The sequence below is a fragment of the Mycetomoellerius zeteki genome, unplaced genomic scaffold, assembly GCF_001594055.1.
Source record: "Mycetomoellerius zeteki isolate Tzet28-1 unplaced genomic scaffold, Tzet1.0 scaffold564, whole genome shotgun sequence".
Lineage (NCBI taxonomy): Eukaryota > Metazoa > Arthropoda > Insecta > Hymenoptera > Formicidae > Mycetomoellerius > Mycetomoellerius zeteki.
The window spans coordinates 236,562-254,135 of record NW_017257571.1 but is presented as its reverse complement, the minus strand read 5'-3'; the positions used below and the strand labels follow the sequence as shown (position 1 = coordinate 254,135).

General features: G+C 31.1%; 3 protein-coding genes across 3 annotated transcripts; 2 read left to right on the top strand and 1 right to left on the bottom strand.

The window, feature by feature from the left end:
• The first annotated feature begins 2,809 nt into the window (after positions 1–2,809).
• LOC108727932 (odorant receptor 43a-like) lies at positions 2,810–4,079 on the top strand. Its single transcript, XM_018456241.1, has 5 exons — positions 2,810–2,869; positions 2,950–3,040; positions 3,145–3,281; positions 3,787–3,919; positions 3,984–4,079. The coding sequence occupies exons 1-5, from the start codon at positions 2,832–2,834 to the stop codon at positions 4,032–4,034; spliced, it is 450 nt and encodes a 149-aa protein (XP_018311743.1). The 5' UTR covers positions 2,810–2,831; the 3' UTR covers positions 4,035–4,079.
• Positions 4,080–5,686: 1,607 nt separating this feature from the next.
• Positions 5,687–11,121, bottom strand: CycC (cyclin C). Its single transcript, XM_018456238.1, has 6 exons — positions 10,968–11,121; positions 7,365–7,802; positions 7,186–7,292; positions 6,528–6,734; positions 6,162–6,413; positions 5,687–6,073 (listed from the first exon to the last, which is right to left on the bottom strand). The coding sequence occupies exons 2-6, from the start codon at positions 7,394–7,396 to the stop codon at positions 5,871–5,873; spliced, it is 801 nt and encodes a 266-aa protein (XP_018311740.1). The 5' UTR covers positions 7,397–7,802; positions 10,968–11,121; the 3' UTR covers positions 5,687–5,870.
• Positions 11,122–13,840: 2,719 nt separating this feature from the next.
• Positions 13,841–16,505, top strand: LOC108727931 (odorant receptor 4). The gene is made up of 6 exons (XM_018456240.1): positions 13,841–13,930; positions 14,044–14,226; positions 14,301–14,391; positions 15,779–15,915; positions 16,218–16,350; positions 16,432–16,505. The coding sequence occupies exons 1-6, from the start codon at positions 13,854–13,856 to the stop codon at positions 16,480–16,482; spliced, it is 672 nt and encodes a 223-aa protein (XP_018311742.1). The 5' UTR covers positions 13,841–13,853; the 3' UTR covers positions 16,483–16,505.
• The last annotated feature ends 1,069 nt before the right edge of the window (positions 16,506–17,574 follow it).

Below are 17,574 nucleotides of genomic sequence, written 5' to 3'. Positions count from 1 at the left end.
TATATATATATATAATATTATATTTAAGAAAATTATAAAAAATAAATAGAGAAAGTAAAGTGACGATTAAGTGATGTTTAGTAACATTTAATAAACCAAAATAAATGTCATTATGTCTTTTAACGTCACTCTACTCTCCTCTCTCTCTCTCTCTCTCTCTCTCTCTCTCTCTCTCTCTCTCTCTCTCCTATTTATGGTATTGTTTTATCGCGTCTAAAATTATTCTTATCAGTATAACTCATATATACTGGCTTATTAATTTTGCTCTTAATGTAGGTAGGTGGAACATTAGAGATGCGCAGAGGTGTTCGCAATTATTATCAGCGATTTTCAGTTGGTAAAATTATCGGAAATATGGAGGAACCTGAACGAGGACTGCGAATCCTTATTCATCTTTCTGCTTGCAATCGGCGCTCACATTAAACTCTTCCTCATAATCATCAAAAATAAAAATGTAAGATTTCATGAGATGCGACTTTTCACTTGGCTCCTTAAAAAATCGTTAGATATACATGTAGATTGTACCCTTCGTTTCGTTCATTATTCCTCAGATAGAATACCTGCTTTCGCTGATCGACTATCACTGGTGCGTTTTCACGCGTTCCTCGGAGATAAAAATTATGCACGAGTATGCTCTCCTAGGAAGAAAAATGTCGTTAAATTATGCCGGTAATGGATCACTTTCGTGTCTTTTGACTTTTAACGTCGACTCGTCACTCTTAATATATATTTCTCTCACTATAATTCGTGTGATTATGAATTGCACATTGTATCTGATTTAAGTAATGCAGCTTGATTGCGTATTCGTTGTTTATATTATAGTAATAATGTGAGTTGCAGTTGTGATTTATTCGTTGATGAGCCTTTACATGATGGTTCCACTAACGGTGCCGATATTGGATTTCCTTATGCCTCTCAATACATCGCGCCCTTACATATATCTGTTCGATGTCGACTATAGCTTCGACAGAGAGATATATTACTATCTCGTATTAGTCCATTCATATATTATTGTTGTATTGGCTATAACCTCAATGATAATAAACGATACAAGTTACATATCACTCACGCAGCACGCGTGCGGTCTGTTCGCAGCTATTGGGTATCGTATCTGTAGCATGTATTTTCTAAAAAGTTTTAATTTAACTCATTAAGTCCAGGTGACCTTACACCCTTTCCTGATTTAAATTCTTTACAATTAATTGTAAATGTATAATAATTTCTTACTCGGATAATCAAAATTTTTAGATAGTAATTTGTATTTAGGGATAAACTGTGCAAAATCATGAACTATGCAAGAAGTTCAGCTGAAAAGAATAAAATTCTGCAATTATGATCTAACTTTCAATACACCAATATTAAATACAACTTTCAATACAACAATATTAAATTTCAGTCGGATATATATATTGTCAGATACTAATGATATCCAGCTACCCGACTGGATAGTAAAAAAAATACCAGATATTTTCTGGATATCCGGTACCTCTAATAATTATCACAGATCAACTCAAATAATAATTATATCAATTTATTCCATTAAAAAAATGTACATAAAATCCACAGAGTTGGGATCAAGCAACATGTTACTTGTAACACCGTTATTTTTTTCGTTACTTTTTTTCGATAACGATCGTTACTTTTTCCTGTATTTAACAGTAATGGTAATGTCGTTATATTTTTACAGTAACGATAATGATTCAATTGTTACTTTTATCGTTACTTTAATTTTAATTGGATTGGATCATATTTCGATATTGCTGGCGCTGAAAGATGTTTTGTTTTTGTGTCTCTAGAAGTGTACTTCTAATTACCCAAGTGTTCTATCGTTATAATAAATGATCAAAATATCTAAAATTTTTTTAAATGCTTAATGTATAAGTATACAAATATATATTTACAATTTAACATTATATTATGTATAATAAACGATTAATACGTATAATAAATATAATTATAAAATGTTTACCTTCTCATTTTTATTTCTTAAAAAACATTTTATATATTTTACATCTTAGACTGCATTCCGGTAGTTAATTATCAGTATTCAATATCTGTAATTCACATTACATATACGTATATTACGGATTTTCAGTACTGGAAGTGAATCTTGAAATACATTCTTAATAATGACATTAAAGTTTAAAAATAATATTTAATTTAAATTTGGTAATTGTTGAGTCTAATTTCCGACGATTGTTTTTGCCAGATTCGGTCGTTTTTTGTGCAAAAACGCATCGAATGAGTCTAATTTTATCAACATCGTATATGAGGAAGCTAACTCAACAATTTCCTGAAAAGTAACGAAAAAGTAACGATTCATTACTTTTTCAAGTAACACATTACTTTTTAAAATGAGTAACGGTAACAAGTTATTTTTAACAAAAAACAACTGTAACGGTAACGCGTTATTTTTTAAGGTAACGTTCCCAACTCTGATAAAATCACTTATTAGTTGAATATTTGTTAAAAAGACAAGGATCATTAATTTTTTTTTAATCCTTTTTTTAGACGTCTCCATCGCAGACTAGATTTTAGAAAAAAGTAACTCTTTTTATCCACTAATCATTTACCAAAAATTTTGATTAGGACCGAGTTACGATTAAGTATTTAAAACAGTAAGGCAAGAATTACCTGAGGCCTAATATGTTAATATAAAAGAAAATTTTTTCTTGTCTCTTAAGTATTCGTGTACTATAGATAAAATTTTGATCGTATTTCAAAGGCATCAACTAGAAAATTTGATAAATTTAAAAAAAAGTTCTTTCGTTAAGGACGTAAAGGTAACTTACAATAAGTGCGAATCGAATGATGACATTATTTATCGTGAAATGATATTTCTCTTATGGAAACATCAACTGAGCCTTGAGTGAGTTTTGAATTTTTCACGTATATTGCAAGATGTTTTGTATCGTTTTACGTCAATGTATCTGTTCGTAAATCTTTCAGATATATCGATTTAGTGGAATCTTTATTCAAAATGTATTTGCTCATAATGATCATCATGAATCTCATTGGTATGAGTCTCCTCGGATTTCAAGTAAGTACGCTTGGTATTAGACGATGATATTAAGACGATGCACGCTGGCGAAAATTAAAAATCGTCTCATCTTTTAATTAATCTGTAATTTGATCATTTTGCAGATAATTACTTTCATGAATAAAAAAGTAGAGCTATTGACATACGTATCAATGTTAATAGGTGGCTTCATACATCTTTTCGTTTTGAGTTATCCCGGACAAGAAATAATAGACCATAGCACAGATATATTTCATAAAGCGTAAATATATCGTACCAAAGTTATTCACACAATGTAGCAAAACAGAAAAAACAGAACAGATTTTTCTAGGGAAAAAGTATCTAAAACTTTCTTCTTTATGAAGCTGTAATGTAAAAGAGAATAAACTTATCCTCTGTTAATTTCTTGATATTTTATAGTTTTCTTAAATGTAGCTTTTTGTAGCTTTCTTTAAAAAAACATTTTAAACTTTCTTATCTTTATCGTTTTTTCTCTTCAAATTTTAAATGTTTCAACACTAAATTTCTTGCAGTCTTGAAATCTCACTCCAAGAGAGTAAAAATGTAATCATTCTTGAAAACAAGTGAAAATATTTCACTTCTTGAAAAAGAGTAGAAATTGTCATTCTTTTTCAAGAAGTGAAGGGTGGTTGTATTTTCACTTTCTTGGAGTGAGATTTCACCGTAAGAAATTTAGAGTGAATAGATATTAAAAAATAATTGATTTGTAGAAATAAAATATTATATATTGGATTAATTATTTTTAGATACAACATGCTGTGGTACAGAATGTCGCGAAGAACGACACAGCTACTGAGAGTATTACTTAGAAGGAGTCTTGTGCCTTGTACATTAACGGCTGGCAATATGTACGTGATGTCATTGCAGAATTATGCTTCGGTAAGAACGAGATTCTACAGCATTTATAATATAATGGAAATACTTAGCTAGTTTGAATTTTAAGGTGTTACAAGCAACTCTATCTTATTTCACCACTCTTTCGTCGTTCAAGTAATTTAGGAGAAAAAGAGAGTGATTGTGTTGGATTGTGAAATGACAAAATTAGATTTAAAAATATTATCATTATTACGCAATAAAATTACTTTTATATGTTTACCATGAAAAATCACTTAAAATTTAAGAGATTTTTCATGGTAAACATATAAAAATAATTTTATTGCGTAATAATGATAAATGAAAATCAGCAAAAATTGACAAGTTGGATAGGAAGATATATCGAAATATGTTGTAGATTTATTTTTCTGTCTATAGATTAATAAAAATTTATAGTTGTTACTATTGTAATGTTTTAATTTGTTACCATTTTTTTACTGAAGTCCGATCTGTTTAAAACTTTGAACCAAAATGATTTCATTGTCAAAAAATTATTAAGTTGTTCGTATGAATGTAATTTATAGAAAAATTCGTATGTATTTCTTGACAATTTTCCCATTTCTGACTTCGTACCTCAAGAAAGCAAATTGAGAATTTTTTAATGTCTAAATTTTTTTCTAAGTTTAATCTACGAATTTAATAACAGAAATAATGACAAAGGAAATTAATTTGTATAATAATAAACGAGAGCTCTATGTATTAATTAACAACGATAAATGAAAACGATAGACGAAATCAGAAGAAAATTGCATGTATGTGAGAAATTGTATTTTAATCCTCATACTCTGAAAATACATAAAGAAATGATTGAAACAACCTAAGACGTGAAAAAAGTTAACAAAATTCTAGAAGATTATTATGCAACAGGGAGGCACTGGGATTCACCGAACGAGCAGTAAGTATAAAAATAAGTTATTACATTTTTCATAAAAACAATCGGCAATATTAAAATAACTGCATATAACTACGTAATAAATAATTGTTTGCCTGAAACAGTTAAGCTATTAAAAAAAAAGGAGCGAAGTGAAAAAAACATTCCAAGTTTTCTCTATTATCAACCGAGCGGCGTTCAAGCATATAAAAACAAATTAGTAATAAAAAAAACAAATTAATTATTGAATTATATAAATGCATGAAAATATCGAGGAGTCCAAAACTACACTCATTATTCACATATACGGAAGCAATAAGTTTTTTCTTTTTAATCGATGCCAATTAAACTTTCTCAGATTAGACTATGTTTTTTTTTTATAATATAACGAATATGATACTGATTTAATTAAATAAGTTTTTGAATATTCAATTTGTTGTCCGTTTTATTCTACTCCAATTATAAAATTTATACAATGAAGAAGGAATTATTCAGAATTCGTCAATTCGATTCATCACACTAAAATCTGTTATAATTTTTTACAGCATACAATAAATAAATTTGCCATCGGAATACAGTCGTCAATCTAATATCTTCTGGACATCATTTTTCTGAAGCAAACCTAATATATGAATCTCGATACATAGCATGTTTCGATTTTTTAAAATAATTTTTAATATGTATATTTTATAAATAATGTACATATTTATACTTTAAATCAACAGTTAATATTGTATATAAATAAAACATGTAAATAAAAATATAAATTGATAGATCGTTGTACTTATCTGACAATGAATTTAAATCAAATTATAATTATTTAATTGTAGCATTCTCGCTATATCTAGTATCAAATATAGAAATTTTAAATGATACTGCAATATCTTTTAAACATATTTTTTAAAATGTAGTTTTACATATGGATCAAAACATTTATGCAGATATAAGTGCAGAATGATATTCATTGTCAACTGTATGTGTATCTCCAATAGTGTGTATATATCAGAAAAAAGGACAGATTTTTAGTTAAAGCATTTCACTGCATTAGCACGAGTCCCAAACGTTCGGCGAATCAAGAGCTTGCTGTCAACGTTGTGGCGCTGCTTTTGGTTTTGGCATTTTAGCTAATATTGCTGGCATTTCGTTTTTTTCATCATACTTTTTCCACAATTCATATAAATTTATTATATACCGCGCTATTTCTTGAATTTTTTCCATATCTGCGTTCAATTCTGCAAACCACGATTTGAGATCTTTTTGTAATATCACGCAAGCTATTTGCAGACAGCCTATAAAAAAAAGATATAAATTGTCATTAAGTTCTCTTGTAATGCCAGACCTAGACCATTAAAAACAAAACAATTATTTTTATCTTACCAATAGCTATTTGATAAGGTGGATATAACAAACATACGTCTGTTCTTAGACTATCATTAATAATACGCCACGCGAGCATAAGTAGCTGATCATCTGGTCCTACATCTTGAATTAATGTTAACAAGGGACGGTATGGTTGATATACTATTAAACAACAGTCCAAATGTTCCAAAAGATAAAACTCGCACTCCAAGATATGATTTGTGCGATATGGAAATTCTTGCGAATACGCGTAACTAAATTTGTTCTTAACTACAAAAAGAAAATAACATTAATTAAAGATTTATATTTAATTACATTTATATTTAATTACATGCATATTGATCCCCCAACAAACTGTAACAGTGGATATATCATGGAACTTACTTACATTTCCCATTGTTGATATCAGTCTACTATTAGAAATTACTCCAAACTCTTCTACTTTCGATGCCAGAAAAACTGTAGTAGGAGCTAATAATAGAGGATCTATACATTTTAAGCTATTGCGAGCATAAAATCTTTTAAAATACACTGTCGCAGTAGCTACCACTTGTTGCCTCAATTTTAATTGTTCACCTATCATCTGTATCACTAGTGACAGGATTTATATATGGATGTAATTACAGATTATATTACATATAAAATATGCTTTTACATAGAAATGCTGTGACAAAATGTAGTACAAACTTCTGTACTTAACAGTCAATTATAGCTTAGTAAATGTTAAATCCTTGCTTTAATGAATTTAATAATTGATGATTGAAATGGGTATATTGAACCATTTAATAAAAATTTTCATTAACAGATACAAAGAACAAAGCAGAGTTTTGCCAGATGAAATCTTACAGTTTCAATATATCTTGTAATTATTCATATATTAAATGTATTTTATTTAACATCAGGTCTTATAATTTTCGAGAATCGACAATCTATCAACAATGCTAATAGAAAGATAGACACAAGGTGCTCTATCGATTAACAGATATACTTTAGAACAAATTTGTAAATCTCCATCAAATGTGAAAAGATCATTTCAACTTACTGCTAGAAAAGAAAATAAATATTTTCTGATACTCCTCCTCCGTTAGCACTGACAAATCATGCTGACGTTCTCTGATTAAGTCCTGTTTATCCAGTAACCATTGTTGGCTATCGAAAACAAGAAACCTCGTAAAAACTGAAATTCATTCATTGAGATTTTACTGTGATTTCCAAACTTACTGATGCGAGCTCTGCCAAAAATTTCCGGCCATTCTATAACTAAATTATCCGCCTGGGAAAACTTTGGGGCACGTTGGATGGTGCTAATTGTTCAAATTCTGTTATGCTGAGTGCACATAGTAATTAGTATTTCTCAGATTTCTCACCAAATCAACTCTGTATTTTCGTAAAATACAAACGGAAACAACGGACCGAATACTATTGCTTGATTATTTTTCTATACAAATTATTTCGAAAGCAAAATCTTCGATATTTTACGCACAAGTACATGCCTATAAATCTACTTTGATTCCCCCTGAATGCCCCAGAAAAGGAGGGCTGATCTGGCAGCAGTGGCAGCTGGCTTCTTGTGGAAGGGGAATGGAGGGGAGCATCCCGTTTGACGACGTTGCGATTGGCTACAGCCGTCACAACCATCCAGTGTTTGGAGTTTTTCTACTGGCTCAACAAATCAGAAGGTCGGAGTATAAATTGGTCAATTGGCGACGTGAGTAATTGTGTTTCAAATTTACTGCCTGCACTGAAAATGTTACAATTTATATAACTACACTGTAGATTTTCAGTAGAGGCAGAAAATTTTGGAACATAGCCTATATATCGTTTGTAAGCTTATACAGCCAAGTACAAAATGGGAAGATTCCGATTAACCAACGTTGCAATTGATCATAGCCATCATTCACAACAATTCACAGCTGATTGAAGTTTATCTATTTGACAATGGCTGTGTTCAGCAGACTCAACAGTTTTGCAACCGTTTTATGATTGTCTGCTGAGATAGGACCATTCTTCTAGATCTAAAAGTATGATCCAATTAGCGCGAAGGAAACTTACAACAGTTGCAAAACAAACGTTCTGCTGAACGCACCCAATGGCTGCGTTCAGCAGACTCAACAGTTTTGCAACCGTTTTACGATTGTCTGCTGAGATAGGACCATTCTTCTAGATCTAAAAGTACGATCCAATTAGCGCGAAGGAAACTTCCAACAGTTGCAAAACGAACGTTCTGCTGAACGCAGCCATTGGTCGCGTTCAGCAGACTCAACTCTTGCGGAGCGAATCAGTGAGCTGCTATTGGATGAGCTAAAAGAATATACCAATAGCAGAGAGCGCTCACGGATTCACAACAGTTGAGTCTGCTGAACGTCTGCTGACCATTGTTGCCTTAAGGTCTACAATACACGTAGTAAGCTTGGTTTAAGAAGTAAGAATAAAAAATTGACCAATCACAGTCGATTATTTTTCTCACGTTCGACTATAATTGGTCAATTTCTTATTCTTCTTAAACCAAGCTTACTACGTGTATTGTAGACGGACCTTTAGTGTTGGTTTATAATAAATCATAATCTGTTAACTTTTTCCGTAATTTATACTTTCACTCGACTGTAATTGCTCAATTCTAATGTGGGGTCTACAATAGAAGTCATAGCGATCGTAGAGTCTTAAGTCGTAGAAAATTAACCAATCACAATCAAATATGAGAAGAATAATCGACTCTGATTGGTCAATTTTCTACGACTTAAGACCCTACGACTGCTACGACTTCTATTGTAGACCCCGCATTACAGATTACAAAAAAAGTTAACAGATTACGGCCTATTATAAACCAACCCTTATGCTCCTATCAGATTGCGGATTGACGATTATGCGACTGATTGGTTCTCTATTTCAGCCAATCACAGTGCAGCGAACCAATTGTAATCATTAATTTTATTTGCGTAATTATGGATGCGTAAATAATTCTGTTTGTTGAATTAATCATCGATTAAATTAATTAGAGTTTGATCAATCAAAAAATAGATTGGGTGCATTCAGTACTACAACCACTCACTGAGCGCTCAGTGAGCTCTTGCATCTTATTGGCATATTCCGTTAGAACTAAAAATATAGACCAAACAGGTACAAGAGCTCACTAAGTGCTCAATAGGTGCATTCAGTACTACAACCGCTCACTGAGCGCTCAGTGAGCTCTTGCATCTTATTGGCATATTCCGTTAGAACTAAAAATATAGACCAAACAGGTACAAGAGCTCACTAAGTGCTCAATAGGTGCATTCAGTACTACAACCGCTCACTGAGCGCTCAGTGAGTGGTTGTAGTACTGAATGCACCCATTGTAAACGAAACGTTTCTTTTTCAATGAATTTTGGAACGCGGTCAGTATTGAATACTTATCGACCATGAGATATCATCATTACCTACTTTATCGGACATACGCAAGTGTAAATTTCTTCAAAAGACATTAGAGGTTTGTTCGCGTCGCAAGATCCAACATGCTCCAACATGCTCCTATCATAGCTCCTACTCACTCTGTTAAGCGCGTTGAAGTGAGTAAGAGCTATGAGTGAGTAGGAGCGTATTGGAACGTGTTGGAGCATGCGACGCAAACAAACCTATTGTTACTTATATCAGAGAAATATGAAACTTGTGCGAGTGACTCTATATCGAATGTTCGCGAAATCTAACATAGTTATAAGATGATTGCTGATGAGGATTCCAAAGAAAATCGAAACGTTCAAGAATTCGAATAAAGATGATATTCCAACACATCACATGGATTGACAAGTTTACTTTGTTGAAAAATTATTGCGCACCTCCGCTCGCGTTGACTCTTATTAGCCCAATTAGTTTATATTGTGTTTTTTATGAAACTTATATCAGAGAGATCTGTAAGTGGGCATCCCGGCTTTTTTCGTGTACCAAACCTCATAGGATAATGTCCATGTTTTCGTGGTTCTTTTTCATACTATTATGTAGATTAGACAAAGACGAATAATCAACTTTAATTGTTCGTTCTTGTCTAATCCACGTGATAGCATGGAAAAGAACCATAAAAACGTGAACATTATCCTACGAGATTTGATATACGAAAAAGACCGGGATGTCCAGTCTCAGGTTTCTCTCTGCTTATATTTACTATACACTCTCATCCTCTTAAGTAATTGCGGCTTATAATATAAAATAAAATAAACAATAAAACTTCAAACATTTTTTATATTATAAGTGCACGATAATTATATTTTGAGCAAATTAATAGATAATGAGAATAAAACTCTTATAGATAATGTTTAAAATATATTTATAGCTGGATTATCAGTTGGATAATAATGTCTAAATGCAAAAATTCAATAATAACCCAGTAGAGTGATGTGAAAAACTTTATAATGATGTCTATTTTGATTTATTAAACGTCAGATATCACTCTATCTTTATTTTGCTAAGTTAATTGAGATAAATATCACAGTAAAAAGTAAACATATTCTGAGTGTCAAAAGATATGTTAATTTAATATTAAATGTAAATGATATAAAAAAGAATGCGTACTATTTATTTTATATTAATTTTAATATTATTGTTATATTAATTTTGGATTCGATATATTAAATAGATGTCTGCATAGATTCTTAGTCATTTGAAGTAATAAAATTTATTATTTAAATAATGTCAATTAAAAAAACTTACATGTAACAATAAATTTAAAGCATTTTTACAAATAAGACACAATTAATCTCTCAGCATTATTTCTCAATATATCTTTTGTGTATTATAATAATAATTGTACTTCTTTCCTAACGTGGAAAGACTTCTTCACATTATATCACATACCTTCTTTATTTTTAAAAAGTAGACGCCTGAATTATCTTCCTTCTCGGTGAAAATGTTTTATCTTGTGTTTATACTTTACTTCATCTTTAATAAGATTCTCAATTTGTTCTACTTCTTATTTGAATTGACACGTGCCGGTACAGTCTATTACAGTAGATCACGGCAGACGCGCAGACCGAATCGTAATAGCATTCGGGATAAAAACACTTGAAAATAAAAAAAATAAATTATTTATCAGTCAGATTTTTATACGACAGCACGTGTCTCCTCGTCTTATAAGTGAACCCCGGCCCCTTCGCGAAAGCTGTAATTTATTTGGCTCATATCGTGCGGTTTTTCATGTCGCTCAACTTTCCTGCTATGCTTATCGCGTACTTATCGGCGTGACACAGCTTGCATTAAAAATCGTACGATATCACGAGGAAAAAAGAAAAAATATAGTTATTCTTAACGCATTACCAATTCGGGGAAGGAGATATGTAGACAACTATGGTGTCTGTCACCGCGGCGATTGACATTTCGCGAAGTATAATTTCTATGACTTCTTTTTTTTATCGCTCCGACAATGAGCGGAATAAGAAATAAAGGAGCGCGAGAGGCGTTTCTCGACAACCCGCGATTATCAACAGACAACGTTACTTTGCAATACCGTAATACGTTATTGTAGTGAATACGCGCAATATAGTATTTATGATATAGGGGATGTCTGGAAAATGTCTGAATCTTGAAGGAGAATCGGCAACCGCGCGACAACCAAGTCGGGGAGATGCAGTCGGCGGTGAAGCATTATTACAATATTAACAAGATCCTCCTGTCGAAACTTGGTAGTTGGCCAACGCAAAGTAAATTGATAAAGATATTGTTACCGACCATAATAATGTCTTTTGTTTTCAGCATCGGTTTTCTCGAGGTAAATTCCTGCCGTTTTTTATATTGTCGGTATAAAATTATAATGTGTGTCGGTGTAAAAACCGTTGCATGAATAAAATTTACAAGAGGAAGAGAGAGGAAGAATTTCTCCATGTAGTTAGCATATGTGCGGCGTATTTTAGACATGATTGGAGAAACATATATAGCATCAATTTCGCAAAGTCGCCTTTCTAAATTTTTTGATATAATCAAATATTTTAAATATTTCACTTCTTGCAAAAAAACTTGATATATGTATGTGTGTGTGTGTGTGTCTGTGTTACGTCATATCAATTAAACATACCAAAGCAATTATTCGATCAATAAAATTATGCGGCTGATCTCTAACTCTGCCGCAAGTAATTTTAAATTATCATTTTTTAACGTACCACACGCACACGTGTAATTACTTGTAAAAACTTGAAAGACAACTTTAAATAAAACTTTTTCAAGTTTTAAATAACTTTTATAAGAGAGCATCTTGAGAATGATTTTCTGGCAACTCTTTTAAACTCACAAATATCCAAGATATATTTGACTTCTTAGCATTATAATGTCAATAAACAATTTATTATTACCGTTATGTAACGATGTTATATACAATGATCCAGATATTATGTTGTTTTCATCAATTTTAAATCGATTTCTTAACAAAAAATTACAAACAATAATTTTGTGTTTTAAGTAATTAAAATTTGAAAGTTCTCTAAAAATTAAAATTTGACTCAGCTAATTAGAAAATTTTTTAAATTCTAATTGCTTAAAATATCAAATCTATTTGTTATACTTTTGTTAAGAAACAAAGAAATCGTTTCAAAATTGGCCAAATAAGAAAAGAGAGATTGATCTAAAACAGCCTGATGCATCTTCTATATACAAAAGATAATCGAAGAAAAAGAATCCTTTTATTGCATCTAACATTATTATTCTTGTCGCAATTGTACATATATTGACAGAGTTGGGAAGCGTTATTTTTTTCTTTACTTTTTTGTTACTTTTTATAATAAACAATTTGAGAGAGAGATAATAAACGTTGCATTTTTTTTATAATTATACGTTAAGGTTGAAAAGCCGTCTTTTCTAACCTTAGCACAATTTTAGCGTTTAGTTATAAAAAAATTGCGACGTCTCATGTTTATTATAAAAAGTAATGGAAAAGAAAAAAAAATGGCGTTTCCCAACTCTGCATATTAATGACTTACATTGTTCTTAATGCAGGTAGGTGGAAATTCTAGAAACGCGCAAAGGTGTTCACAATTATTATCACCGATTTTCAGTTTGTAAGACTATCTGAAACATGGCAAACTATAACCGAGGACTGTGAATGCTTCATCATGATAATAATTTCATTCGGCGCTTACTGTAAATTATTTATTATAGTTTTTAAAAATAAGAATGTAAGATTTCGCGAGTTACAATCTTTTGCTTAAGCTCTTAAAAATCACAAGACGCGGATTGTATCCTTCATTTTGTTCATTTTTCTTAGATAGAACACCTGTTGTCGCTCATCGATTATCACTGGCGCGTTTTTACGCATACTTTAGAGATACAAATTATGCATGAATACGCTGTCGTAGCAAGAAGAATAACGATAAGTTATGCCGGTAATGATGAAACAAATCACACGCATGTCGTTCGGCTTTTAACGCCGACTTATCATGATTAACGTTTCGTACTCACTCATTCATGTATCATTATAAATTGAACATTGTACATTATACCTGAACCTAAATAATGCCACTTGATTGTTTATTTTTACGTTTTTACATTGTAATAATAATGCGAGTTGTAGTTATGATTTATTCGTTGATGAGTCTTTACATGCTGATCCCAGTAACACCGCAATTATTGGATCTCTTTATTCCTCTTAATAAATCGCGCTCTTACAAATACCTATTCGATATCGACTACAGTTTCGACAGAGAGGTGTATTATTATCCTGTATTACTTCACTCATACCTGACAACTGTACTGACTATGAGCCTCATGGTAATAACCGATACGAGCTACATGTCGCTCGCGCAACATGCATGTAGTCTGTTCGCCGCTATTGGGTATCGTATATCTATACCATTCATTTTCTGAGAACCTTTAATGTAAAAGAAAAATTTGTTTTCTCTCTTAAATATTCGCATATAGTAAATAAAATTTTGATCGTGTTTCAAAGGCATCGACTAGAAAATCTAATCTCGGAAAGTAGTTCAAAGAAAAGCAATTATTTTGTTGAGGATATAAAGGATGTAAAGGATGTAAAGGATGTAATTTGTAATAAGAGCAAATCACAAGATTACGAAGACGAGACTTATCGTGAATTAGTACTTCTCGTGCGGAAACACCAGCTGAGTATTGAGTGAGTTTCGCATTCTTTTTGGATACCGTAAAATGTTTTGCATTTGAATTATCTTTTGTTTATGTGTCTTTCAGATATGTCCGTTTGTTGAATTCTTTATTCGAAATGTATTCGTTTATGTTACTCTTTGTTACTATCATCATTATAAGCCTCTTGGGAATTCAAGTGAGTTATAACTATGGTATACGTTGTCAATTAGAAATTGTTTTATGTCACCAATCATTCTTGAACAGAGCTAGCCTAAAATTTGTAATTCTATAGGCATTAGTTTGACAGCATTCACGCCTTCCAAGTAGAACACAGAAGTCATAAGACATCATAAGGATATTATCATGACCTTATTGACAGTATTTATAAGTTCATTTTTAATATCAAATGATGTCTCTCAAATGGTAAAATATTTTTCATACATGAATCTGTATAAACATACATAAATATTCATAAACATGTATAATTATGTATGAAATATGTCCATACATATTTATACATCCCTCTTTCTTTTGTAAAATTACTTTTTAGTGTAATAGAAATAATAATAGTAATGTGAAAACATTAAAAATAATTAAAAGGCTAATTTTCACACTATTTCTTTTAGAAAAAATCAAGTTTGAGGAAATGTAAAAAAATTACTTATATATAATTATATATAAAATTATGCATAATTGTGTATGAGTAATTTTTTTTAAACTTGTTTTTCCAAACTTGTTTTTTCTAAAACAAGTTTGCAATGCGAAAATTATCCCTTTAATTATTTTTTATGTTTTCTCATTATTATTATTATTATTTCTACTACACTAAAAAGTAATTTTACAAAAGAAAGAGGGATGAACACGTATGGACATATTTTATATATGATTATATATATTTATGAACATTTCCGTATGTTTATACATATTTATACATACCCAGATAGCAAAGCGTCTCAGCAAAATCTCGCAAATCTGTGATTACTTATGATGTCGACAACTTGCCGTAGATTTGTCTTCAACGATTTCGAATATATCGACATGCAGGCAACAATGTGTATATGTATTGCCAGCAGTTTAACAGCAAGATAGCTGCATCAATGTTATTTTGCGTTGTCGGCAATATGAAAGCATTGCATGATGCTACATATTATTATGGCAACATGATGGCAGTAATGCGAATTTTGATGATGACGATTTTAAAGTTGTCGGCAAACTACTGGCAAGTCGCTACTCAAAGTTATCATATCATGAAGGCATCAAGTTGCCAACAAATGAGGACTCAGTTGCTGCAATTCTGGTAGCAATGCTTAGCAATGCATACTTAGCAAGCAATATGCCAGTAACAAGATAGACACGTTGCTATCTGGGTACTCATGCATGAAAAATTTTTTACCGGACATGATGACGTCCTATGAAATTATGACTCAATTATGACTGTGTATTCTACCTGACTGTTAGTTTTCTTTTTTTAATGAATAAAAAAGAAAGTATAATAGGAGCGAACGTCAATACATGTCAAGCCAATGTTCAAAGTGATAAATCTTGGACACTAATAGCACTGATAGAATTTAATCTTTTTGCAGATAATTTCCTTAATGAAGCATAAAGAAGAGATGGTCAGATACGTAGCGATGGTAATAGGTGCTTTCATACATCTTTTCGTTTTGAGTTATCCCGGCCAAAGAATAATGGACCATAGTGCAGATATATTCCAAAAAGCGTAAATATGTCGCTCCAAAGTTATTCGCGTGATGTGGGAAAATAAAACAAAAATGTGGTAAAATGCAGATAGATTTTTTGGGAAAAAGTATCTAAAATTTCTTGCTTTCTGATCCTCAACAACGCAGAGGATAATAACTGTTTTGTTTATTTCTCAGCTTATTTAAGTGTCTTTAAAATTTTATTTTATGTTCTATTTCTTCAAGTCGTTTGTTCTTTCCAAATTTATTTTAAATAGTTCAATTATTTGAAAGAAAACAGCTGATTGTTGTAGAAGGTAATGCGTTGCGTTACTGTTTGTAGATACAACATGTTGTGGTACAAAACGTCGCGAAGAACGATACGGCTATTGAATATATTACTTTACAGAGGTTTTGTGCCTTGTACATTAACGGCTGGCAAAATGTACGTGTTATCGATGGCGAATTATGCTTCAGTAAGAATGGCTATTTTCAATTCAATAAATGTTGTAGATACAACATTATATAGTACTGACATAATTATTTTGAATTTTAAGATGGTGCAGATATCCATGTCTTATTTCACCGCTCTTTCGTCGTTCAGATAACTTGCAATAAAAAGAAAAGGAAGGAGATTACGTTGGATAACAACAAAATTAGTAATTTTTGAGTGCTTTTCCATAAACGTATAAAATTCTAATTTTAATTAATTTTTAATTCTATTACGTAACAATGATAAATGAAAATCAGCAAAAATTGATAAGTTGCATATGAAATGGAGATTTCGTGTGTGAAACCTGTTGTAGATTAATTTTTCTGTTTGTGTGTTAATAAAAATTCAAAGAAAATTGTTACCATTATAAATGTTATCATTTTTTACATAAAAATCTAATCTGTTACGTCAATTGACGATTTCATCGTCGAAAAGTTATTTATATTATATGGATGTAACTCTTGTGTGTGTAAAAACGTTGCATGTATTTTCTGACATTTTAACTCTGTAGCACAAAATGGCTGACGCACGAAGTTATTTATTAAGAAACTTTACCATCTTTTAATTTCCAAGTTTCTAGTGATGTGTGTAACCGAGTAAGCTCATTTATTAAGGTTTCTGACTACTCACCATGGATCTTCGAATTGACGACGTCAGAAGTGAGAAATACACATAACGAAAATTCTGGCAAAATATATTAAAATAATATATTTTCATTAAAATAATATTTGTATTTAATAGGATATATTTGTAAAATTAGAAAATATACGGAAAACTCTCTTTTTATTTCGAAATGGAATAAAATCATATTTATCTCAATTCAACAACTGTGATATAGCTTATTTCGTTTTTCATTACGATATAATTTAATTTCAAATATATGATTTATCAATTACCGGAACACAAGGAGAGTTTTCGATGAATTTTACAAATCTATTTTATTGGCGATTTTATGAAATGTTTTATTAAAACATACTCACATTTTAATGTAGTTTGGAAGAATTTTTTCTGTGTGTATTTTTCTCGCTTCTGACGTTATAATCCAAGATGGTAGCAGTGAGTACGCAAGACCCAAGAACATTACAGAACATCAAGTCATGATAATGTCAAATGATGTTAAAATGAATCATGAATGATTAAAAAATGACCTTTTAGTGATCATTTTGGAATTATTTTGATATCATTTTGATATCATAAGAACTTGTGT

Bases quoted from the DNA above. Each gene is read 5' to 3' on its own strand.
- LOC108727932 (XM_018456241.1), top strand. From the start codon at position 2,832: ATGATATTTCTCTTATGGAAACATCAACTGAGCCTTGA. The intron at 2,870-2,949 runs GTGAGTTTTGAA...TAAATCTTTCAG, and splicing joins AAACATCAACTGAGCCTTGA to ATATATCGATTTAGTGGAAT. The intron at 3,920-3,983 runs GTAAGAACGAGA...TTGAATTTTAAG, and splicing joins CATTGCAGAATTATGCTTCG to GTGTTACAAGCAACTCTATC.
- CycC (XM_018456238.1), bottom strand. From the start codon at position 7,396: ATGGCCGGAAATTTTTGGCAGAGCTCGCATCA. The intron at 6,735-7,185 runs GTAAGTTGAAAT...TCCTGTCACTAG, and splicing joins ATTTATTTTCTTTTCTAGCA to TGATACAGATGATAGGTGAA. The intron at 6,414-6,527 runs GTAAGTTCCATG...TTCTTTTTGTAG, and splicing joins ATCAACAATGGGAAATGTAA to TTAAGAACAAATTTAGTTAC.
- LOC108727931 (XM_018456240.1), top strand. From the start codon at position 13,854: ATGAGCCTCATGGTAATAACCGATACGAGCTACATGTCGCTCGCGCAA. The intron at 13,931-14,043 runs GTATCGTATATC...CGTGTTTCAAAG, and splicing joins AGTCTGTTCGCCGCTATTGG to GCATCGACTAGAAAATCTAA. The intron at 15,916-16,217 runs GTAAATATGTCG...TACTGTTTGTAG, and splicing joins GCAGATATATTCCAAAAAGC to ATACAACATGTTGTGGTACA.